Source organism: Atractosteus spatula, chromosome 20 (assembly GCF_055471065.1).
Source record: "Atractosteus spatula isolate fAtrSpa1 chromosome 20, fAtrSpa1.hap1, whole genome shotgun sequence".
NCBI lineage: Eukaryota > Metazoa > Chordata > Actinopteri > Semionotiformes > Lepisosteidae > Atractosteus > Atractosteus spatula.
The window spans coordinates 18544576-18569839 of record NC_142725.1 but is presented as its reverse complement, the minus strand read 5'-3'; the positions used below and the strand labels follow the sequence as shown (position 1 = coordinate 18569839).

General features: G+C 45.0%; 1 protein-coding gene and 1 non-coding gene across 5 annotated transcripts; both read right to left on the bottom strand.

The window, feature by feature from the left end:
* Positions 1 to 868: 868 nt before the first annotated feature.
* Positions 869 to 939, bottom strand: trnag-ccc (transfer RNA glycine (anticodon CCC)). Its single transcript has one exon. It is a non-coding gene; the product is annotated as a tRNA-Gly (tRNA).
* A 1041-nt stretch (positions 940 to 1980) lies between these two features.
* Positions 1981 to 24935, bottom strand: plekhm2 (pleckstrin homology and RUN domain containing M2). 4 transcript variants are annotated; one of them, XM_088938017.1, is made up of 21 exons: positions 24104 to 24279; positions 21579 to 21685; positions 21255 to 21364; positions 20782 to 20881; positions 20533 to 20620; positions 19832 to 20006; positions 18677 to 18736; positions 14804 to 15017; positions 13820 to 14223; positions 13444 to 13717; positions 12003 to 12072; positions 11401 to 11491; positions 9339 to 9403; positions 8854 to 8942; positions 8525 to 8657; positions 8182 to 8372; positions 7793 to 7858; positions 7266 to 7425; positions 5703 to 5882; positions 4735 to 4851; positions 1981 to 4514 (listed from the first exon to the last, which is right to left on the bottom strand). In XM_088938017.1, the coding sequence occupies exons 1-21, from the start codon at positions 24161 to 24163 to the stop codon at positions 4377 to 4379; spliced, it is 2892 nt and encodes a 963-aa protein (XP_088794143.1). In that variant the 5' UTR covers positions 24164 to 24279; the 3' UTR covers positions 1981 to 4376. The 4 variants fall into 4 exon arrangements, with proteins under 4 accessions (XP_088794143.1, XP_088794141.1, XP_088794140.1 ...); XM_088938015.1 differs by lacking the exon at positions 24104 to 24279 and adding an exon at positions 24787 to 24905 and having other exon boundaries at positions 13444 to 14223; XM_088938014.1 differs by having other exon boundaries at positions 13444 to 14223.
* Positions 24936 to 25264: the final 329 nt, after the last annotated feature.

Genomic DNA, 25264 nt, shown 5'->3' with positions numbered 1-25264 from the left:
CGAAATCTCGGCGCCGATTGGACAAAAGCCTCGACGCTCAGCGTCCCGAATGCAAGAAACAGCTCCTGCCGAGTCCGTCTTGTAAGAAAGACATATAAATCCATGACACGATAAATACGCTGCAATTGTAATAAAAAAAATCTGATCAAATCTGCAAAACAGTGCAGCCCAGAGAACTATAGAGACTAGATTTCCTGGGGGGGGGGGGGTCGGCAAAACGGCAAAATCGCATGTGTTTTAAGCGCTGAAAAAGTTGGGGTCTTTTTCTTCCAAAATATTGATGAAGGGATAAAAATTTGTTTTGATTTGGATGTATATCCCCTGTGGGCGACTTTCTTTTGACATAATCGACTCGCGTCTTTTTTATATTTAATTATAACAAAAAACACATACAATAAAAACAAGAGTACATATTGTATTGTCAGGGGTACATGCAATAATACATGTACATTTTATGAAAATAGATTAAACAAGTTAAATGCTGATAAGGTCCATACATGCTTCAATGTTCTTGCATGTAGAAATTGTCGATAGGCCTTTACATCTGTTTTAACTAACTTTAAACTTTAACATCACTTTATTAACCCTTTACAATTTCTTGCATTAGGAATTATCTTTTCGCATACCCCAGCTTGCTCTCCATGAGACACACAGGCACACAGATGGGGAGAGAAAAGCTTGGGGTCAGAGTGCAGGGTCAGCCATTGTACGGCGCCCCTGGAGCAGTTGGGGTTAAGGGTCTTGCTCAGGGGCCCAATGGAGTAGGATTCCTCTGCCGGCTGCAGGATTTGAACCGGCAACCTTCTAGCCACAGGTGCAGATCCTTAGCCACAGAGCCACTGCTCCGCCCCAAAAACATCATTTTTTATGCACCAGCCGGGAATCGAACCCAGGTCACAAGAATGGGAATCTTGCATGATACCACTACACCACTGGTGCAACTAGAGTAATAAACGAGATGGAAATTAATAATATTATTTCTTAAATCTAATAAAGAACCAGGGACAGATGGCTTTCCAAGTGAATTTTATAAGACATTCAAAAACAGTTGGCTGCCCTGCTCCTGTCCACTTGCCACTGGATAAGAGGTGGAGGGCATTTACCATCCTCTTGGAATGAAGCTGTCATTTCTGTTATCTGGTTTAAGATCATAAAAACCTGTGACTTGGAGAGATAGGTAAAACTATTAAAATGGATAGTTTCTAGACACAGTTTAAGATTTGGGCTACGAAAGGGATCACGGCAATATGCACTATGATGAGAAAAGACCACCTGAAAATCTTTGAAGATCTATCACAACAATATAACCTGGAAAAAGATTTTTATTGATATCCTCAAATTAGACATTATATAAATAGCTGGAGAAAGCAGCCACGTATAAAAGAAAGTAATAAATTGCTTGATAATTGTGTAGCTGCAGATCAGCAAAGTAATTGAAAAAAAATAATATCAAAGCTGTACAGTAGTAAAAACGTAATTACACGAAAATGGCTTATAAAAGAACCTCCAACACATGAACAATAGGTTAATGTTGTGAATGAGATCTATATAATGGAAAAAAATTAACTTTTTCTTTTAGCAAGCACCAGGAGCTCCCTACAGGGACCTGATTCTAGCTTATGAGGAAAATATGCAGTGATATCTATGCGTAGACTTTTTTGTTGTTTGTTGTGTTTCTTATCAGACAATTGTATTTTTTTGAATGGCCCTCCATTCCTGCGGGCATAGTGTAAATAGTTCATTTTGTATGTACAATGTGGCAGAAATGTAAGATGAAGGGAAATGTTTATTCCTGTTTTGGTTATGTTGTTTGTAAACAGTTTCTTCATTAAATACAACGTTTTTTTATAAAACTACACACATTAGTAAAACATGAATCCATGACTCTGTAATGTAAGCAATTGTAATTTTATGTGCAAGAATATATATTTATAGGCTATTGAGTGAGAAAAGTTTCAAATATCAAAAGTAGTCCACAGCTTGTTTCACATCAGTTTTTATTTCTTTCAAATGCCTTTCCAGGATAAATACTCTCACACACACAATGACCTTTCCAAGTACTGGACCCGCAGTTTCCTGGCTCCCCAGAGGCTCTGCTTCCTGCAGTGCTGGCCTGGACCACATGCGCGCTGAGGCGCAAGGGGGGACCCCGAGTCTGCCAGCCTGCACCAGTTTCCACTGGCACCAGATAATACTTCACAGACCCTTGGCAATTTCACAGACCCTGCATCTGAAGATCGCACAACTAACCATAGGTCGGTACATTAAAGCCGTGCGATGAACAGCCAAAGCTGCTACTCCGTGGGCGATAGCAGTCTGAATGCAGGAGCCTGCTAAAAAGTTCACAAGACTTCAAGCCAAAAACATTTATAATTCTTCATTACCTGTCCGTGAACATGTTTAGGTGGGGTTCAAACATTACATACAGCAGCTGCTTAATCGCAGCTCTGCACTAGGACAAAGACAAGTGGCATGTAAAATACCAGAACACAGAACTGCAACATGGACAACTTCAGCAGAACAGAAAAGGCCAAGTGGCAAGGCTGTCCCAGGAACCCTCAGTACACGCTTCAATTAAAAACTTCAAACTCTGATGTCTAGTTCTTTACATTAGGCCTATCATTTTTATTTAAGTATTGTAAACATGTTAGATGAAGAAAAGTATCCCATAGCAGCACAAATAAGTCTGCTTTTTTCAAGTTAAATCATAAACATGTATGGTTCTTCATCTCCTTAGAGTAACAGTAAAGTTAAAAATATATATAAGCACTGTAACTTCATTCCCCCAATTATTGTGTCGCAGAAATAAGTGTTCATACCCCATGTCTTATCTCACTGCAAGTCTTAACCAATGCTGTCTAGGCTGCATGAGATTTCAATAAACAAGAGATCTTATTACCAACATCATTTACCATGTACACCTGTGATTCCACTGTCAATGCCTCTTAACAGAGCAGGTCCGAGATAAATATGCAGTTTCAGTGAGTTTTATAAACCCTCAAGCAAGTGGGTGCCAGGACATTGGAGTGTGAGCTTCAGGCAACTGTCCTGCACTGCCCCCACTCCACGCACCAGTGCATATCTCATCTCAGCAGGTTTTCCTAATAGGAAAGCAGAACGGTAAAGCTGGGCGATGTTGCTTAAATGCTTCAAAATGTTCTTCGGTTAAAAAAAAAGTGCTGTGAAATTAGCATCAGAACATACATTATATATATGTACACCTCACACAATTGGCCCAAAAACAGTGATTACTTTTTAGGCACTTCACATACAGCCGAAAGAAAAAAAAATAGAAATTGGCTTTAACATCTCTTAAATTTCAGGCACAAATAGGGATTAAAAATACCATAAAGATATAATCAAAGGAAGGTCAGTCCTGATCCTGGACAACTTTAATCATTTAGTCTTTCATTAGTTAAGAAACACATCCAGTTCTTCAACCCCAATGCAGTCCGAGGCCCGACAGTCACATCTTATGTGCAACATTAATAACTATTGGTTTAATCATTGAATATCTTCCAATTAATAATCAGTACTTACAGTAAAGAGGTCTGGTGCAATTATCCATCCATTGGCTAAGGATGCTAAAGCTAACTTTTGAGATTATTAAAGGAAAAAGACTAGGATGAGTTTCTAGAATTAAGCAGCTACCACTTGAGATCAAACATTCAACACATCATTTATCAAACAGATCAAATTATCTTGTTTAACCCTAACCCCACCGCTGGCAAGTCTAACAAATACTGTAGATTTCCTGCTGGACCCCATCTGCAAATGAGCCTCACTTTCAGAATGACACCAAAATATTTTGCGTCCACCAGAGACATTCCCCCTCGCAATGCAGTGATATGTAAAAATGCAGCCTGAGTTAACTCAAAAGAGTACCTTAAAATAAAAGCTGAATTACTTTTAAAAAAACATGAAACACTGACCAGACATCAAACCCATGGTCTCTTCAGATAAAATTAACTGAGAGAGACGCAAAACAATAGCTTAAACAAGACATTCGTCTGGAACACACTTGCCATGGAGTAAAAGTTACAAAATAAAAGCAGGAGTTAAAAGCTGCAGAGTCTGTGTCCACGTTCCAGAGACTTCGCTCGGGAAGGGTCTGCCCCTCCAACAGTCAGGTGTCCTGCTCCAGGCCTTTCAGGTGAGGCACAAACAGAAAAGGTCAACAGAATTAGTGAATTCAGGCATTGTGTCCAAAGAGCTTCCGCAAGTCTGCATCTCAGAGGTCTGCTCAGTCACAGGGCTGGAAGAGTTCACTCCTCCAGAACATGACACCTTTCTCACAGGCTGTTCAGTTGCCGAGTCTGAATTCTTTCGTCATGAAAACGGCAGTCGGATATCTCCACCCGCAGCTCCTGTGCCTCTCAGCACCAGGGCTCTCTCTCCGAGCGTCCTCTCCTCAGGCTATCACTGCGCTGCCAGGCGCTCCTGATCAGAGAAAGAGCATCACCGCACTTCTGTCGCACGGCGGGGTCCAACACTTCCTGCCGGGGCAGCACCACCTGAGCCAGAAGGCGGATCCAAGATGCAGCCACAAGAAAGAAAGAACCGAAAGAAAAGCACACAAGCCAAGAGAGAGAACACAAAGGGCATCAGAAACAGGATAATAAAGAGCTTAAAATGGATTCGATATGCAAATGAAGGCAGATCGAATAATTTAATCTTATTTACAAAAGCATCAATCGATAACCGATTGCTTCTCTGTCTGTCCATCACACTCACCTGGAAGATTTCTCTCCAGCTGGTCTCCAGCACCCCCAGCACGCGGTCCCTCTCCACACTGCAGCTGAAGTACAGTACCCAGGGTGGCAGGAACTGTTTCTTGTCCTCAGCAAACTCCTGCATCCAGACATAGAGTGCAAGGGGAGGAGTGGTAGAAAACAAAGCGTGAGGCTTTCACTTTAGGACATAAAGGAGACAGTCAGCTTGAACCATCTGTTTAACCCTGGCTTTGGCCTGTACAGGCTAATGGTACCATGTTCAATGGCAATGACATAATTCATTGCTAGATATTATCTCTATTGCAATAGAACTAGTACAGCCCTAAGCACATCACACCATCTTGCATTTATAGTTTGTTCTGCCACCTGTATGTTACTCTGCACATCTTTTGCATTCTGTCTAAATGAAGTTCCTTTGCAGCTTCAACAGTGTGTAATAATCCCCGATTTGCATCTGCAAATTCTGCAAACTTTGGTTTAATTATTACACCAGAGTGTATGCCAGTGTGTCAGAACGGAGGATTAAGAACAATGTCCTATTGCAGATCCATGTGATTTCTGACTATTAGCTAGTTCTTTATCCAAGAACACGCATTTTCTTGAATACCTACTGGCTATATATTAATAAGTCTTTCATGAGGAACTTTACAAACACCTTCTGGAAAACTAAAGCATAGGCCAGAAAATGTACATCCTAATGGATTGAACTTTTATTTTACATACAATCATAAATGTCTTAACAAACCGATAATAAATACTCTCTCTTGAGCATTTGGTATTTTGTTGTGGTAAGGGACTCAGTAACAGTGACATCACAGAAATGTTTTAAATATACAGAAATATAGTCAAACAAAAGCAGGATTCCTTTTTACAATACTAAAGAATTGCCAAAATGAGCTTTGTATCACTATAGAAAGCAAAGAGTAAAATGCTGTAGGTTAGCATTAGGTTAGAGCCAGACAGACTCACTATGACACAGTACTCGCGATCACTCTCCACTCTCACTGCCCTGACATCAGCCAGCTCCACACTGCCCAGGGAGCGAAAGAAGCTTGTCTGGCAGTCCTCATGACACACAAACATCCTCCGGTCTGTCAGCACAAGGCAGCAGGGGATACATGGGGTGGGTGCTGCATCCTGGGGGACAACCTGACAGGAAGAGAGCAGAACTGACCATCAGCATATCAGCGTGCAGGATGCTTAGAAAAAAATGTTTAAATTACTTTCAAGGAAAGAATTTAGAAAGGTACAGGTAGGAACAATTTACAAGCTCTTAATTTGCTCATTTCTGGTTCAACAAGCCTGAAGAATATACAATAAATCTTAATTTAGAACAAATGAGTTCTCAATTGAACACACGTTGGCACAGCCAGCCACATGGCAGAGCGCCTGAGCTGCACACAGAGAGAAGGAGCCGCTCTGCTAACAGACAGCTGGGCGCAGCCCGTCTCAGAGCTCCTCCATGGCCTCGCTCTTACTCAGCACCTCTTTACGGTCTTAGTCTGTATCTGATCTTTTTATTGTTATCATTTAAAATAAACTCAGTAAGACCATAAATCAAAGGTACTGCATTAAAAAAACATAACAAAATTCAGTGTACGAAATAGGAAAATAAAATAAAGTATTTTTTTTAAAAGTCAACCTTAACATTCACTAATTTAAAATTAAAAATGTTACAAGACATTAAAATAAATAGCATTTAAAAGGCTCACTGAGAGTAAAAGATATGAAAATAGCTGTGCTGTGGACACAACTTCAGTGTTTTCCACACCATTCATTACCACCCATAACAACAGTATTCCCTTCACATTTTAAAATACAATTTTGAAATTGATGAACTGTTTACATGTATTACTAAGCAAAATTCTGTTTAAAGTTACATGTGTGAGCTTTGCCGCATCTTTCAGGAACACATCTGTTGTTTAAACTGAGAACTGCCAATATCATTTTAAACTTTGAATATACTCTTCAATAAATCTAGATTAATTAAAAAGTGTCAATAATGATAATATAATGGTGATGATGAAAGTTTCATTCACTAGAAATTCCAACCCAGAGGGATGAGCGGCTCTTACTGGTCCACAAGCACCAATTACAGCAGCAGCCTGCTTTCCCGGTGCTGACCAGGGTTCAAGGGTACAATAGCAGCCTCCCACCCTGGACCTGAACCCACGACCAAGAGCACAAAGCCCTGACAACTGCTCACCACTGCTCCACACCCACACTGCTAGACTATTCACGAAAAAACCTCTCTGGGCAACAAGCATAACCCACCATCCTACACCACCTCTCCAGATCAACAGTTTCAACATGTGCTTAAAATCAGAGAAGATACATTCACAAAAAATATTTTTGTGTGAAAAATAACATTTCAATGGTTAATTACTGAACATTATGTTGAATATAATTCTAATGTTTTTGTTTGACCTGAAGCATCTGGGAACACCCATGAACAGTGACAGGCAGGGGCAGGGCCAGATTGGGGCTTTGCTTGGGATACTGCTGGAGGACCACTCTGCCCACAGCTCTTACCCCTTTAGACACCGACTGGCACAGGTACAGCATCCAGTCGGCCATGTCCTGCTCATTCTCTGCACTGAGCTCCAGAGGGGGGCGCTCCGTCAGGATGACCTGGAACGAGTGGAGGCGTTCTGTGGTGTTGGAACGCCGACACCCCCCACACTGCTGCCCCCTGGAGCCAGAGAAGACAGAGAGAATCAGAAAGACAGAGATGTTTCACACTGAGACAAGGAGCTTTAACACAGATGTATGAAGTAGTAGGGGTATGGTCTGGATGTGTAAGCTTCATATGGAAAATTTCCTATTTTACTGGGGGGAAAGAGGAGTACTGGGATTAAAGTTGTATTTGTTTGTTTTCTACAATTTTTCTACAATAAGAATTACTTTTGTAATTCATTTTCTGTGTCAATACAAAAATATGGAATATCAATACCTAAAAAAGTAAGAAATAAAAGACTATGCACAGAGAGACATAACACAAAAATGGAGGAGCTATGAGAGGACATTGCTTGTAGTTGAGGGCCTCATTGCAGTCTTACCCCATATTAATAGAGAGCAGAGGTGTCACGTCTGTCCTTTCAGGGTACTGGAACAGTATCCCATTGCTGGCAAGGCAAGACAGCAAATTAAGCAGAGCTCAGGGAAGGAGATAAGACTCCCAGTGCCCATTAGTTTAATCCACTTCACGTTTTTGAGTTGCAGGTTCATGTACAAACTGCACAAACTAAGACAACAGCTGTGTACAGGGAGTCAGACTGAAGAGCCTGAAAAACCTGTATCAGACTACTGTGCACTGGGAGCCATGATATCACACGCACTCCACACCATGGGCAACTGGGTAAGGACAACACATATTTGTATGAAAACAAGTCAGAGCATTTTTTTACCTCAGAGTCACCTGAGGACCAGCTGGCTTTACTATATTTACCTCAGAACCAGGTAGCAGCTCTTCCACACCTCCTTGCCAAGATAGGAGGTTCCAGCACGGTATAAAAGAGGCCCTTCTTTGACCACAGAACTGTCAGGGTGGTTGTGCAGTCCAGCCTCGTGATCCCCGGATGTATCAAGGGGATCCTCCCAGTGTACCAGCGAGTACAGCTTGATGCACACCTCTGATGCCTACAGTGCTCAAACACAGAAAAAACAACTGAAAATCCCAAGAAAAAAGCAAGCACAGACTGTTTCCATGAGATTTCACGAGAGTCTTCTAATCTGTGCGACAGTGTCCATTAGGAGTGCGACTGACCTGAGAGTACCAGTAACCAACCTACCTCACAGTGCGACTCCTGCACCACAAACTTGGTCAGGGCCAGCTTCTCCATAGTAGCATCTGTGAGCACAGAGGGGTACGGGGGCTCCCGACAGCCCTTGATCATGGCCGACTTCAGGGAGGCCAGGAACCACCTGAGAGATCGGCAAAGAGAAACCCCGTTAGGGTTAGGAAACCTAGACGCGGTTAAACTGAACCAAATGTAAGTTCAAATTCCAGGAAGAAACCAATAAAGCAGTCGAACAATGAGCATAAAAAACAAAAAGCAAGAAGCCACGCACTGAAGCAAATGAAAGAAGAGTTTATAAGAGTCAGGAGTGCAGGACTCACTCTGTCAAGGACCTGTCTGCCGTGTCCAGGAGGAACTGCCTGCGTCTGTTAGTGCAAACCAAGGTGACAGTCTGCTGGTCCATTCCCACCTGGAAGAGAAGACGGAGATGCCATAGTCTTTGAAAAGACATGTTCATGTACCACACAGCGCACATGCCTTGATCTTTGAGCCAGCAGACTGCAGAAAGGATCATGCACATAGGTATTTCAAAATCTTCTGGCTGACAGCACCTCTCAAGCAGAAACCGACCCACTGCTAAAATGTGCTTCAAATCTAAATGCAAAAAATATAAAACCGTTGTTGGTAGGATCTTGTAGAAAAGAGAAACCATGAACACATCACAAACACACAGGTTAAGTCTCAGCATTAAAGCTGGGAATACTGATCACTCAGTCACTTCTAGAGAGAAGCTACCCTGACTGTCTTGGCACTCTCCCATCATAGAACATTTCTAAGTGCTTTGTGCATTCTGCCCACCACTCACAGAGATATAGTCCAGTTCGTTGTAAGACACAGCCTCCTCCACTGTGTAAGGCTTCTCTGCTGCTCCTGAAATGAAAATCACTTATTAACCCAGTGAGGGATACCCCTAGCCCTTCTGGTACTGGGGATATGTGTTCAAAGAGTTAGCAAGACAGTCACTCAGCAGAAGATGAAGTTTGCCAGTCAGGACAAAGAGTTATTTCCTAAGGAAGTGCATGGGATGTCTGGCATGGCTATAAGAAGTGTGTTCTCCAGCGAAGAAAGTAAGAACATCGGTCAGCAGTCAGTATTGCACCATGCTGCCCTGCAGCTCTCCAGCAAGGTCTGGCTCTTTGTAGTTATGTTTTGCAACCATTAACTGACAAGTGCTGACAAAAAGAAATCTGAAAAGCGAAAGGTTCTGGGGCAGGAGCCTCACTGGGGAGAGGGGTGAGCACTGAGGACAGTGATGTACAGAGAGCAAGAATCCTGCCAGGTGTGAGGGTGCCAGGTGCTGGCAGAGCTTGGCTGCCATTTCTCTGCCGTGTTTTATGGTTTACTCATTTTTTTTCCATCAGTGGTTTTCAGTTCTTTTCCCCAGCAATTATCTTTTTTTTTTCTAGCTCTTCTGGAAACTGATAAATTCAAAGTCACGGACAAGCGCAGCAACAGCTGACATAGTCAGTTGGGTCCCTTCGCCTCTCCCCTTTCACTGCTCCTCCTGTGCGACTCCAGAGCTCCCTCACTGTCCGGCTCGGAGAGGGCAGCCCTGGTTCACTGTGCCCCCACACGGTGTCCTGCATCCAGCACCAGCTCCCTGGCTAACAGGGACCACCACTGTGGAATTATTTTGTGGATACTGCTACAGTTCCTGGTTCACTGTTCGCCTCTTGGGCCCAGGAGGACTGTGACCACTGTCAACTGATCCTTGTCCAGTTGTGCTGCTACAGGCCTCTTTACTGAAACCTCTGGCCCCGCAGGAGACTGCCTGTTGCCCGTGGAGAATACCGTATGTGCTTTGGACTGGCAGTACACCTTCATTCCACCAGTGGTATTTTTATGCAAACTTGTAATGTGATCTGTTTTTGTTTCAGTTAGTGTTGCATGATCACTGCTGCAGTTCTGGAATTCTGCACAATTGTTTTGTAGAAGTACTGGGGCTCTGGTTGCAGTCCAGAGCTGCAGCATATTAATAATAGTAGTAACAATAATACAATATAAATTACATCTTGTCTCCTCAGAATTCAGCATCTGTATTCACCTGAGGGTCCCAATGATGATCAGAGCTGTCTGCACCATCTTCCCAAGACTGCCATATGTCATCTCTAAATCTAAGCTCCCTTTGGTAGGGATCCTTGAAAAACCTCAGTCTTTCACGCTCAATCATTAATTGGAAGCCTCCGATTCTCTATTTTCCCTACTATGGACAGGCCTCCCGTTCAAGATGTTTCCCACCTCTCACCCTCTGTTTGCCAGGTTAGGCTTAGGCTACGAGGGAATGCTGGATGAATGATTCACTATTATTGACCAAAGGTGAAATTCTTTTGTCTACCTAAAATAAGGCACCTACCAAAGGCCTATATTTTCTGAACTATACTTCCACTGGGAATGGCTACGCCGAAGAATCTCATAACTCAAATCAGAGTGGTGGTTCAGCAGTCACTCATCACTTCAATGCTGGTAAAACAACGTAGAATTCTGTCCAGGTATGATCATTCAAAAGTTTGTTTTTTAACACATAGGGATCACAGCCTATGCTGGTAGTTCTAGTTTATTGTCCTCCTTAATTAACACCCAAGTTTTCAGAGCTATGCAAGCATTTCTTCTTGGTTATTTCAATTGGATTGTAGATGTCCTTGGCTGTCTCTTGACTGCGGGGATACTACTGATTGCTTTATGATTAGTATGACACAAAACCATCATACCAGTCCTGCTATCACCTCCTGGCAACAGAAAACAAGCTATGTGACTATACCCTTCTATTGACCGAGAACTGTGGAGAAGAACCCCCACCTTAGTGAAGTTCCATCACATTAAAGTGATACTTTAATCAAGTCAGTGCCAGTGCAGAGAGGTCCCATTACCCTTCCGCAGCAAATAGATGTAGCAGTCTGTAAGCAGGAGGTACAGTGGCTGTAGATTTCCCTCCATGTGCCCTGTGCTCATCCGAATCATCTGCAAAGAAACACATGAACTTTACATGTGCTAAGCACTGACACTGCTGTTAAGATCTGTAACTCCAAAATTCATATACAATCCCACGGCCGGCAGAGGAATCCTACTCCATTGGGCCCCTGAGCAAGGCCCTTAACCCCAGCTGCTCCAGGGGCGCTGTACAATGGCTGACCCTGCGCTCTGACCCCCAGCTTCTCTCCCTGTCTGTGTGTCTGTGTTTCATGGAGAGCAAGCTGGGGTCTGTGAAAAGACGAATTCCTAATGCAAGAAATTGTGATCTTATCTTATCTTCCACGTGTTAACCTTCACACAGTAACTCCAGGCCAGGGTTAGAAAGACTGTTTTTTTCCCCCACCAAAGCCCAATTTATCAGAATGAAAGAAAAACACATTTAAGCCTAATTCACCCTAATAATGAGAACTTTCCTAATGAAAACATTGCTCATACCGTATGTTTCTACAGATCTGTAAAAGGCACCTCTGTTCACTTACACAAAATCTCTTCCCTTTACCTTAAAGAGCTGTTCCTCATTCTCTCTGAACACATGGATCATCAGCAGCAGCAGGTGATTATTGTCCACCCTGCAAGACAACAGTCCATTAATACAGTGACCACTGATCGTCATCACGCTCGCCAACACATTCCAACTGTAATTGATTACACTCTGAATTAGGGTAGCCAACCTCTTGTATAAAAATTCAACACTATGAGCTGGATATTTCATTACCATTTTTTTAATCAGGACAACATTTTTAAGATATAATTAGCATGAGCCACATTTAACACAGTAAGCCAAAGATGTAAGAATAATCTTTTGCAATCCGAGGGAATGCTTGAGTTTGATTGGCACGAGCCGACTTCTCTAGCAGTGACGCTCAGGACCAAAGTGCCTCCTGTTACTGAGGAGACTTCACCTGGACCCTGGTCCAAAAAAAAATTAAAAAGTGGTAAAAATCTCATGTCAAAGTGAGAGGGACCTTGGCAAGTGCCGTTTTCACTGCAGAGTCTGAAAGAACTGAACAGAACCAGAGCAGCTTTTTTACTCTGGAACATCAGAAACATCAAGCTAATGCACAACACTGCAAGCTGAGGCAGAACTATCTGCAAATAGCATCGAGAACAATTTAAAATGATTTCATGAGGATCAAATGCTCTTAAAAACAGGACCTGAAAAAGGGTGATTTTCCATTTAAAACTATCTTCATATCACTATGCCTGGGACTCTCTTTTCAAATGTCAGTTGCCAACAGACAGCATTTTAAAACAAAAAAAATGTAAAAGATTATTTGTGAGGTTAGATATGTTTCTGTCTATTGTAAGAGACAATTCTAAACTTTTTGTCCGAGCGAACCTTTAAAAAAATCCCAGCAGTTCTCAAACGCATATACAATCGAGGGCAGATACTCACTCTGAGAATCAGAATATTTAAGGGGAGGCCAAAGGGTGTAGGGTTGTTTGTTATAGACGTGGTGCCTTATGTGAAGACAGCAAAATTGTATTTACATTACAGATCAGAATGCGTACATACAACCTAGGAATGCAGGACCTTTTTAGGTGATAAGGAAGAAAGTGAGAACGAAAGGGAAAGAACTTGACAAACTACTATATGATCCCCATCACAGGCCGACAGACAGGAGAACATGCAGCTAATTTTAGTAGCTTCTACATAACTCATTCTGCTTTTGACTTTAGATCTTCACAAAGTTTAACAGAGAACAATATTTTGTCAAATACAGGATCAAATGGGTCTAACAATTTAATTGACGTGGTTGATCCCATCACTTAACTGCAATTAACACATTTAAAATCTTTATGTCCATTTGAATCTTAAGATGTCGACATACAACATTTCAAAGGGGAAAAAAATCACATAAAAATACTAAAATAAAGAGAAAACTGGAAGTAAAGTACAAATTAACATCGAGCCGTGTGAAAACACTTTGAATTTGCACCTGAACTCAGCGGCATGGCTGGTCTCCGAGGGGCTGGGTGGCTGTTCCTCCTCCTCCCGGCCAGACGGGGGCAGCTCTGGCGTCAGGGCCGAGCCGTTCTGCAAAGGCATCGCCCGTCCCTCCTCCTCCCCTCGCTCCCCTAGGAGTCTGAGTGTCTTTCCTGTCGGCGCCTCTCCCGCTCCCTCAGCTTCATGGCCACCATGAACATGCGCCGACTGGCCAGGCCCTGCAGGGTCATCGTGGCCACCACCTGTGGCAGCAGGGCCTGGACTCTCTGGGGTAAAGCGGTAGAAGTCGCGAGGTGGAGAGGCCTGCAGGGCGTGGGGCTCCTGGGCCAAGGATAAAGAGGAGGCAGGGGGCGGGTCTGGAGGCTCACCCTCGGAGTCGCTCCGAAAGGGCTGCTGCGGAGGTGGCTGGGCCCCCGCTCTGGGCTCCCAGCTCTGGCAGTCCAGAGTCCCTTCTAGCTGCTCCATGACCTCCCGCAGGGGCTGCCCTACGCTGTCCATAGAGGTGTCCGTCATCTCAGGAAGCCGCAGAAGGCCCTCTCCCTCATCTTCCCCTTCCTCCTCTTCTCCCTCCTGCCCCTCCTCCGCCCTGGCCCCGTCCTGCCCTGAGCCCAGAGGCCCATCCTGGGGCCCACCTGCCCCGGCCACAGGCCCGCCACTGCCCCGGCCTTCCTGCTCCGGGGGCCTGTGCCCGACAGGCAGGTGGCTGCTGCTCGCAGAGGACAGCCTTCCCTTCGCTTGGCGCTTCCTGCCCGGCTTTCTCCTCTTGGCAAGCCTGCAGGGAGAGTTACTGTCAGCCTCCCTGCGCCATCACTCACAGGAACAGGAGGCGTGCAGGAGTGGATGTAGGTATTGAGAGGTCTGCTACTTTCCCCGTTTCTTGGCTTGAGCATAAGGCAGCCATTTTAAACACCAACCCTTATTCATTTCGATGACACATCAGATGAATTTCAATGCATTTATAGGCACCAGCAATGAAAATACATAAATCCCCACCTTCTCTCCCAGCTGACGTTTAACTCCTTGATCAGAAACAAAGTTTTCTCAGCTGGTTTTTAGGTTTCCGGTGTGCTCAGAGCAATGTAGTGGACAAAGGAATGACTCATATTTTCAGTCATTCATGTTACAGTAAGCCACAAAATACTTTCAATAAAGATAAAACAGAAGGAACCAATCTCTGAAAAGGCAGGATTTAAAAAAACAGAAAAGGTAGACTGAGCTTAGGATTTGTAAACAATACACATAAACCTCATCTATGCAGTGTCAGCGTTTAATGCCACTAGCCTCCGACAGGTCTACTTAGCTGTGCCAGAGTGCAGTGTGGCTCAGTATCCATAGGGGGCACTGTTCCTTACCTGATGACTTCCAGATCGGTGCCAGTGCTCTCGGTGTCGTCCTCGAAAGGCTCACAGCGTGCGCTGTGCACAGGTGTAGTGTCGGTGGAAGGGTTGGTGTCGGAGTCCTCATTGAAAGGGTTGATCCGCAGAGTGGGGCTGCGTGTCGCCGCCCTGTTGACCAGCGGCTCACAGGCCACTGAGCGGCAGCTGGCTGGGTCTGTCAGGTCTCCCTCTGCGTGGAGACAGGAGTAGCAGACAGCCTCTGGTCAGATACAGGAGGGCGCTGCAGCTGCATCCCTGTCTGACATCCCATGTGTAAACTGCACTAATGAAGCCTCAACTAAAATACAGACTGCTCGTCTTATAGAAAATATTTTATTTTTAATAATATTAATTGTAATTCTTCTTGAAAGCATCAGAGAAATAGCAAAAATATCACAAGTATCTGAACTTTGACTTCATTTTAACTCTGTGTATTTATCAGAGCCCAGTCCCAGAACTGGAATAACATTTTCTCCTAACATTTCACCAGGCCTTATGGGGACAGATATCACACGTTATGAAAGCAGGGTTAGTAACAGACGCACTGACTGACAGTGTTAGCGCCAGCCCATGTTTAGTGCAGAAACGTGAAAATTAAATACAGGACAGAATAATCGATCTTCTCAGACAGAGAAGTAGGAAATACTACTTCACTCTAGGCAGGGAAACCAGGGCTTCAAATTTCTAAGGAGTTTTAAAGAGGAGACCCCTTAGAGCACTTTACATGAGTGGCTCAAGCAGCAGAGGTGCTTGCTCAAATGCAAGGGTTCGAGCCTGGGTCCGTCACAATCCCACTGCGATTGTGTTACTCCAGGGACGACACCACAGGCTGAGCTCCACCGAGGGTGGCGTGGGATTGATCAGGAAGGGCTCTCATGGCTCCCAGCAGCACAGCACCCCCTTGCAGTCTCCCAGGACTTAGGGAGGACCGCGATCCTGCTGCCTGAAGAGGGCAGGTGGAAGGAGTCGGCCTGCAGGTCCTCGTTTCCCAGCTTGCAGCCATGAGAAACACATCCGTCGACTTTACACTTGCAAGTGACTCAATTTAACTGAAATTCTGCACAGTCACAGACTACTTACAGTGTGGTCGTTTGCAGGAAAAATAACCACTCAATGTAACTGCACAGGTGCTTACAAGAATAGGAAAATGAACGTTCATGCTACAGGTCTTAACTCTGTAGCATCTATAATACACCCAGACCTCCAGGAGGTAAATCTGCACTTAGAGTAAGGAATAAGGCTTTCCTTAGAGGGATTACAAACGAGGAAATGCCATCCCACCTCATTAGAGTGATGACTGTAGTTAATTACGGTTCAGAAACACAATGGAATGCATTAATCTTCTAGAAATGAGGGTATGAGGCACTACAAAACATTCCAGCATCTATGTCAAATTCCAAATGTTACAAATGAAATGAAAAAGTCATAAGTAAATATCTAGGTCAACTATTTCATTATTGAATAAAAAAAGAATTTAGAGGTAGAAATACTGTCCAGTTCAGAACAACTGTCTAAACATCATACACATCCCTGCACCTAGTGGACAGCACAGAGAAATCGCCAGGACCACATCAGAAAACACCCAAGAGCAAGAGCCCTGTCAGCCCACATGAACTTGTGAACTGGAGAGCAAGTTTGAGTGACAGTAACAGCTTTGGAAAGCAGGAAGGACAGCCACATACAGTATCGCAAGCTTGTGTTCAGCTCCACCTTCACCTTATAGAAATGCTGAAATGAACAGCACAAACCACATCTGCTGGAGCATAACAACAGTAGCTGGTGACATATCAACATAGGAAAGGACAGAACCCTGAAGTAACTCCAGACAGGTGCCAGAGCCTGTTGGTGTCTGAAAGTAAAGAGACCCAGACCAGCAGTAGAGGAGTTGCAGTAAAGGGAAACGGAAGACAGAAGAAGGAACAGCCCTGATCAAGCCTACCTGCAACACTACAGGTGCACCCAAAATAACACCTCCGAAACACAGGAAACCCACAGAATAGAAGCCCAGAGTGGCTGCAGCCTGCACCCCAGCAGCCCCCTGAGTTAACCTGGCTACAGTCTCAGTATGCCTGCATGGAATTATATTTCTCTTTATAGAAGCAAATTTTATCTTTTATTCTAAGCACAACTGTCATCTAAAAAGATGATAAAACAGAAGCCATACTGAACTGACAATTATCTTTAACACAACCAGGCTGTGTCCACTGCAGGGTCAGGGATGGCAGTCAGGACCCCAGACAGGGGCGGCAGGATGGGGAGGGCTTCTGTCTCTGCATCCACAAATGTAGAAAATCAATCAGCTGTCCTTGATTAGAGCTGCACTGTCACCAGCTCCTTACTTCTTATTCCCCAGCTTTGAGGCCCTGCTGCCTGACACGCCATGAGACTGCAGAGCTCCAATAGCTTGAAGGCTCCACAGGTCCTCTGGCACCCCTATGACAAAGCTCTGGCACAGGGCAGTGCCACAGGCATGGTGCTACAGCATGAGCATGCACGAAGCAGAGAGCCAGTGGGCGAGGTTGGGCAGTGGTTTTCAAACTTTATGGATATCTCCCCCCTTCCATTTTCCACTAGTCTGATAAGGTCCCTCTCCCCAGCACCTGTGACAATGTCTTAACAGAGAGCCACCAGAGTCAGAGAGTGTAAGTTTCAAGTGCTTCTGTACCAGGCACTGGATCATTTTTTCTAATTACGCAGGGTGTTGTGTGAATTATAAAATGAAGTTCTTCCAGTTGTTAGTTAGACTATATTCACAGCACATGCTCAAACTGCAAATTGACAACATACTGCAATAAACATTTTAAAAACTAATCATATCCAGAAATACAAGAACAATGTGCAAACCACAAACAGTACTTAAGACACCACACCTGTTAACAGGTTCTAGAATTAAGAACAACTCTTTCAGATTGCTGCAAACTCAGGTTATCAAAGATGTTTTAATATCCATTATTAACTGCAGTAACATCCTTACAGAATACCTGAGTGATTGTTCCAACTCACACCAGTGACACATCAGTGACAGCTGAACTGAGAACTAGCCCAGCTACCACCATACACTCCCTGTGTGTTATTAAAGCTGGAGTTTCATGGAGTCAGTCAAACACAGGTGGGATAAATGTGGGAGTTCCCAAACACAATACATGGGAACTAGTTTCCATTAAGTCAGTAAACTTCCAGGTATAGTGAAGAGAGAACTGAAGGCCTTTGTGGAAGCAGCTAAGAATGAGAATTAGCACCTTTCATTTCACTGTAATTGAAGTAACAAACTTTGGAGCTGCTACTTGGTTTGGTCAAATAGTGTTTCCCCCTATGTAATAGTCATTAACATTTTACATCACCAGCATTACTGCCCTTTCCTCCGTAGTAATTTTCAAGAAAACCCTGTCAGAAGCCAGCACAAATTCTAATAAACTCTGAGGTTATCAGCTTACACTAGAAAATCAAGGTTCACTAAGAAAGTTAACAGAGGTGAGAAAACAGATAATATTCACCAGTGTTGACATATAGTTTGAAACATCAGGCTTAGTTTAGTGCCATGCATATCGGGCTTTAATACATCAGCATGCACACCAAGAATAGATGGTTAGAACTTGTGTCCTTCACCAAGCCTTCACCAAGAAGAATCTTTCAAATGTGCAGACCACTGCTCGGTGGGATCCAGCAGTAGTAATAAGATATACCTGAAGCTCTTCATTGCTGTGTTTTAACTGTAGTGCTGCTAAAAACATTTCTGTTTCCCTTGATTTCCTTACACCCCAGGACATGCTACACTGTTGCACCCCTTAGTTTGACAACCACTGGTGGAGGGGGGGGGGGGGGATTAGGTAAAAAAGAGACATGTCCCACCTTCCCAGTCTGCACTGGGCATTGACTGCATCACAGGGAATACCTCACCAAAATCATAATCTAAAAAGGAGGGATAAAACGCGACGTTAGCATCCAAGGCAGGCATGACCACATTGGAATGGAGGCATGGAAAAATGACAGCAGAAATGTATTAAAAAAAAACAAAATAATGTTTGAAGGCAGGCAGGGCACTGGGTCACAATTTTTAATTTTCCATTAATTTATTATTTATTAATTTATCCCACTAAGCAGTTTCTTACGTCACTGGTTCTGACCCTCTGTATTGTATTCCAACGTCTCCTGCTCAGCAGCAGAAAACAGCAACAAAGGGCGTGACACTTCAGAGGTCAACAGAAACCGAAACCAGAATAGACGGGGCACTTTCGAGCTGGGAACCACTAAGTGCTCTTTCTGTGCAATTTGAATTGCTTCCCAGCACTTTCTCTGATCATGTCAATTCCAGTCAAATCAAGATAAGGCCTGGGTTTACATAAAAGGCTATTTGGCAACAAACAACAGAGCTGCCTCCCTCAGCACATCCTGGCCCACCCAGCCAGAGCATCATGAAGGAGAGTGCCGACCTCCATGAAGATGGCCGAGGAGCCGTGGGGAGAGCGCTGCTGTAGGTCGATGAATAGCTCTGCCAGCACAGCTCCTGCAGAAGCTGTCAGGGGAATTGAGCCCAGATGGTGACGTTCGTAACCATGATTGCAATGGGCTGTACACGCTAGTGCTGCTTTCAACCCCCACCCTGACGTAACCCCCTCCAGCCCCCCTCCGCCTCTCTCCAGCTCTCCCTTCACGTCCTGACATTGACCTTAATTTGGGGATAAAAAAACAAACAAACAAAATGACATTTCACAAAACATCTTGCAGTGAAAACAGACAAGGAGAAAACTATTTGTGGCAATCAATACCACAAATCAATACCAAAACTTTGATATTGATCACCAAATTGATCTAATCAAATAAAATAAACATTTTCAGCATTTCTGACAAACCACTTGTAAAAAAAGGAAAAGAGCAAATCAAAACCAGCACAAAGGATGCGGCAAATCCTTCAGGCTGGGCAGGTGGCAGCTCTGGTGCCACCTTCTCTCACCCTGGCACACTGCGTCATCACCCACGCCCCCTGGCCCCCCCTCACTCGCATACCTTCGCTGGAGGGAGCAATGGCACTGTCGTCCCACTCCAGGTTGGTGGATGTCAGCGAGGTGAAAGAATGCAAGGAAAGGCTGTCTGAGCTGGGCAGCCGCTCCTCAAAGTCCAGCAGGTTCTGAGGCTTGTAGTAATCTGGCATGTAGGGTGCGACATCCAGATACGGGACATCCTGCACCGGGATAAAGACACAGGGGAGCAATAAGCAACATTAACAATAAGGGATGCGGAGAAAAGAGAAAAGGGATAGAATGAGTACTGACATATAAGGAGAAGGTTAAGGAGAAGAACAATTTAGAGAGCGACAGAGGAGAAAGAGGAAGAAAGAAAGAAACACCAGAGGCTGAACCTCAGCAACGCCCATCAAGACTGAGCACAAGTTCACGTTCAGCAACCTGGCATTTTGCCTTTTACAATAGGATAGAAAGTTCCATTCCAGAGCACAACTCTAAAATACGCTTCTGCTATAGTATTCTTAAACTCCAGATCCTCAAATTCCAGGATGACAACAGCACGGAACCTCTCGGAACTATGAATAACAGACCCACAGAAAGACCACCGTCTGTGCACGTCCCACAGTGCACAGTACACTGATGCAGCTAGGTCACAGGGCTCTAGTCTCTTTTAGCTTATTTCCTTCTTTTTTTCCAGTGTGAAACAATTGATGACAGAATAAATCTTGATCAGCTTATACCTACCAGCTCCAAATCAAAGCGAATGAACTCCAGCCCGGAAACTAGAGTGAGGAAGAGTGCGAGATGGTCATGGCTGCACACCAGAGCGTTCCTGTAACACACACAAACCGCAACCAAGTCATTTATGAGTACATTAATCATATATTAGCTCAAAGTGCAGCAGTCCACTCATCTAGAAATGACTGAAAGACAGGATCTCAGATCCTGAGTTTGTGAGGAGGGGAGACAGGAGTGATGTGGGCAAAGACTCACTTGAAGTAGTATTTCTGCAGCAGGCCCTGGTTCTCCTGGAACAGCCGCAGGTAGCTCTCCAGCGAGCTCTCGCTCAGGGCCAGGTAGAGCCAGGCCCGACCTGAGTGGCAGAGCGGGAACATCACTTCAAGGAGGGTTTACAAAACAATGCAAAACTGTACAGCTAGTGCAAACATGGAAAATAAACCAAAACCAAGTACAAAAGGGGGCTTTGCAAACCTCAGTTTAAAAGATATCTATTTATAAGGAACTGAATTAAAAATAATCTGATAGTGGAAGCCTGTGCATTATATCAGAAAGCATGAGAAAGCCCAGCTGTGCTGACAGCCCCTGGCAGGGGTTTGTGTGCACTGCGAGTGAGGGCTGCATCAGGGCCAGAGGAGATGAGTTTTGGTCCAAGACCTGAATGTCTACCAAGGGTGAAAATCTGTCAGCTCTCCACAACAAATAAACTATTAGAAAGGGGGACTCACTGCGGCCCAGGTTGGTGGCAATATGCTGCAGCTCCTCGATCTGCCGGACCGCCTCCCGCCGAGTGAAGTGCAAAACCAGAACCCAGTACCCCGAGGAGATGTCCTGCAGCCTGGCACCGGCACACAGAGGGACAGGAAACAACGTCGGGTTACAACAGAGTCCACGTCAGGCTGCAGGTGCTCAGGTGTGAACAAATACGAAATACAAGGCATGCTTCAACTGGGGTACTGCTCTGCAGCGGGGCTGCTCTCCAGGACCAGACACAGCCATTACAGCCTCTGAGTCAGCAGGGCTCAGCAGCGCCCCCTCCTGTCTCCCCTTACCCGTACAGCAGTGCGTGGTCCAGGTGCTCGCACAGCCGCTGCAGGACGCGGTCATGGTTCCGGATCGCAGGCGCCTCTTCCTCACAGGCAGCGAAGTAGCTCTGCAGCTGGCAAGAAACCCAGCTGTCAGACGGGGGAAGGCACTGCCGTGGCTGTGCAGATATTAGCTCCTGGAGAGTCAAGACTGAAGCAGAGCGCCTTGGGAGGAAATGTTTACGAAAACCAGCGGCTTGGACACACTCTGAGGTGCTGAAGAGGCTGTGAGACCCTCTGCTCTCAACTGCAGCTGTTCTGATCTGAACAACCACTTGCCGGCTCTCATTCTGAACAAGCCTTTTCTTCAAGAACACAAACAGACACTACAGTGATTTCACTCTTTTATGTCTTTTATGAAACTTGAGGTAAAAGAAGAACCTAGCAGAAGGATTCCTACAATCCTCCTCCCAGAAGAAGTTAAATGTTAGAGGAATTTTCATATGTATCACTGTTTCCTTATGCGTTAGGTCAGGAGGAATGTCGTTTTGTGGGTTCCCACACAAAAACTGTGCACACTGCATTCCTACCCCATGGAAAAAATGAGTTGACTTCTCAAAACCCACATCCTCATTATTGAGCAGCTGTGCTGTACAGAGATGTGAACAAAGGTTTACACACCTTGAACAAATAAGATACACAGCAGTCACTGATGTTCCACATGCTAGCTTATATTTTATTTTAAAAAGATCTCCTTGCAGATTGCTTCTGCAAAAATGTTTTTTTCACCCATTATCATTATTAATTGTAGCAAATATACACAAATCTTTCACCAGGGCTTCCCTAAAGAGAGCTTGTTTGACTGTTACAGCTTCAAATGCAAACGTTGCCCCTGTGTTACTACCTCCGAAACAAGGTTATTTCACAAATACATTTGAATAAAAACATTGTTAAATTGTTCTTGCTTGTTAGTAATACCCATTCTACCAATTTAACTCAAACATACCACATATAGCTACATACTAGTGATCAATTATTTAAGCTACAGGGAGTCAACGCCTACTTCTGCAGTTCTACATTATAGTACTACTACTTCCACCAAAAAGAATGTCTACTTAAATTAATACAGCTGCAGCACACCCCTTTCCCATTTAAGAAAATCCCAATGAAATGTCACTTGGATAGTTAACGTGAGCCATCCTTGCTGTCTTTAGTTGCTGAATCCAGGGAGCACTCAGTGGCCTTGTGCCTTGACTAACGAGCAGTCGTTCCCAATTTCTGTCAGCCTTGAGCACATGAACTCACACTGGCGCACCGAAAAACAACACAGCACAGGGTTCCTTCCTGATACTCGCCAGTTTGAAGAATCAAAGGCGTTTCTTAAACTCTGTGGTGCACCGTTGGAGAGATATTTTCTGCTGCTGATGTCCGAAGAACAAGTTCAGAGCCTGCTGGAGTGAGCAGACTGTAAAGCCCAGAGTGGATCAGACTGCAATACAATGGGAATCTTCCACTGTGCAGGGCACTGCTGTCTGGATGTGAACAAGTGACCCGAGCTTTCTTCCAGCCTCCTGACAGTCATGTGACCTGGCAGGCAGGGCTCGGAAATACCAAATAAATAAAAATGGAAACAGATGGAGAAAGAGAAAAGAAGGAGGAGGCATGCTGAATCACACAGTGAGACTGCCAGATAGGGAAACAGAGACACCCTCTCTGTCACATGCACTCCTCTGCTGAGAGCTGAAGACCAGGACCAGAGACAGATCTCAGACTATACATCTAAAAGATCCCATGTAGCACAAAGAAATGGGACATTTCTGGGACAGTAGTTGGGTCCTTTTAGGATTAAGCAGCTACAGGATCTTCTGTAGCAACTGACAAGCATAGGATACTTCTGTTTACAATATCGTTCTTCTCCCATTCGTGCAGACGCACGGAACAATGGTTTAAGCATGATCACAGCGCCCATTTTTCTGTCCCAGCGGTTTGTTCAACAGCCCCTGAGCATGAAAACATGAAACAAGTTAAACTGCTGTTTCTGCGGGAGGGTAATAACTTCCAGCAGCGGGTTTAAGGGCCACTGACGACACTGACTCTGAGGAATCTTTAAACTGAAAGAGAACAGGGTCACAACATCTTTGCATCCACAACAGATCAGTAGAATGGCCTTCTGGAGATCTTAGTCACAGAAAGCACAGCTCGCAGAACATTGAATTTTATTCACGATGCTGTACGGCCAAAACCAACAGCCTCAGCAGCAGCGACTGCTTACGCCTGGACACAGAAAACTTGACGAGCAGAGAGGCTCTCTACCTCTGCTCGGCTTAATGTGTCAAACAGGCTTTGTTTTCAGCGAGATCATTTTAAGGTTACCATCACACATGTGGTACGAAAATAATGATCATTTAAATAATTAGAACCTTCCTGTAGATGTTACTGTCTGTGGAGTCTCCACACCAGCGGCCTATGATCTGATCCCTCTCAGGACAACTCGACCGTCCCGAGCCCAGGCCCTCCCGGAATCCAGTCTCCCCGCCCCGCTCCCGGCTTACCTTCTTCACAGACAAGGAAATATTTTCCAGGATGCGGTCTTTGACTTTGAGCTGATCCATGACTCGGACTCGCTCGGTCCGCCTGCGAACTGAAGACTGTCGCTCTCCTCGGGGCAGCTTGTCCCCAGAGCCCGGGCAGCCCCCGGAGCGCCTTACTTTCTCTCCCCTTGTGCGTCTATATGGCCGCCGGCAAGACGAGCACCACGCAGGAAGCTCTGTATCCAACTCCCGGGCAGGGAGCTGCGCCGATATCAGATCAGTAACGAAATGGCCGGTACCTCAGCCTGGGCAGTCACCATTCCAGCCTGGGAGAAAACCGCGATGAGCTGTTATTGCTGTTGCTCGGGACCTGCCCGGTCCAGCCGAGCCTGGCGCCGGGGAGCTGGATGTTTCGGGCGAGCAGTGACCCTCCGTGGAGCCCGGGTGTCAGTCAGCCCCACGCTGGTCATCGGTGGAAGATGCGCGCAGGGCTGTGAGAGATCACTATCCTCCTCAATGCACGACTGTCCGGGCACATCACAGCTCCCTTTCCTCCTACAGTTTCTTTAGACCCTGCGGCTGAGGAACTGAGCTTAAAGCCAAACCTTGTCTCAGAACTGGTCCCGTCTTGTCGCCGGTTCCACCTCGTACCTGCGCGATTCCATTCTAGTACCACTCGTCCCTAAGACGCATTTCAGACATACCACGGTTTGCAGAACAGTCTTTCGCTCCTGTCCCATGCAGCTCTGTCGCCAGCCAGGGCGGCAATGTATTATTTTTTTCTTTACTGCCACCTGTTCACAGCGCTACCAACACAACTCTCCGCCGCTCTGTTGACAAGACTGCAGGCAGCGCTGCGCACTCGTGACAGGATGTGACGTCACTCGGAGGGGGACTTGACCTCTGACATTCGAACTGCTTGTTGTGAAATCGACGAAAACACGTGCAGATTGATTGGTTAACATGCAGCATCGCCAATGTTCGTGTTATTATCCTGGAGACAATTTCACGTATAACACGCACCACGGTATTTCCAATTCTGCACCCACTACTGTGCCAAGATAACATTTTAATTCTTTAATACAAAACTCTGATAAGTAAACTTAGGTGTCAATTTTCTTGTGTAGGTATTACTGTTTGGGTGGCAGGGTGGCACAGTAGTTGGCATTTGTTCAATTCAGT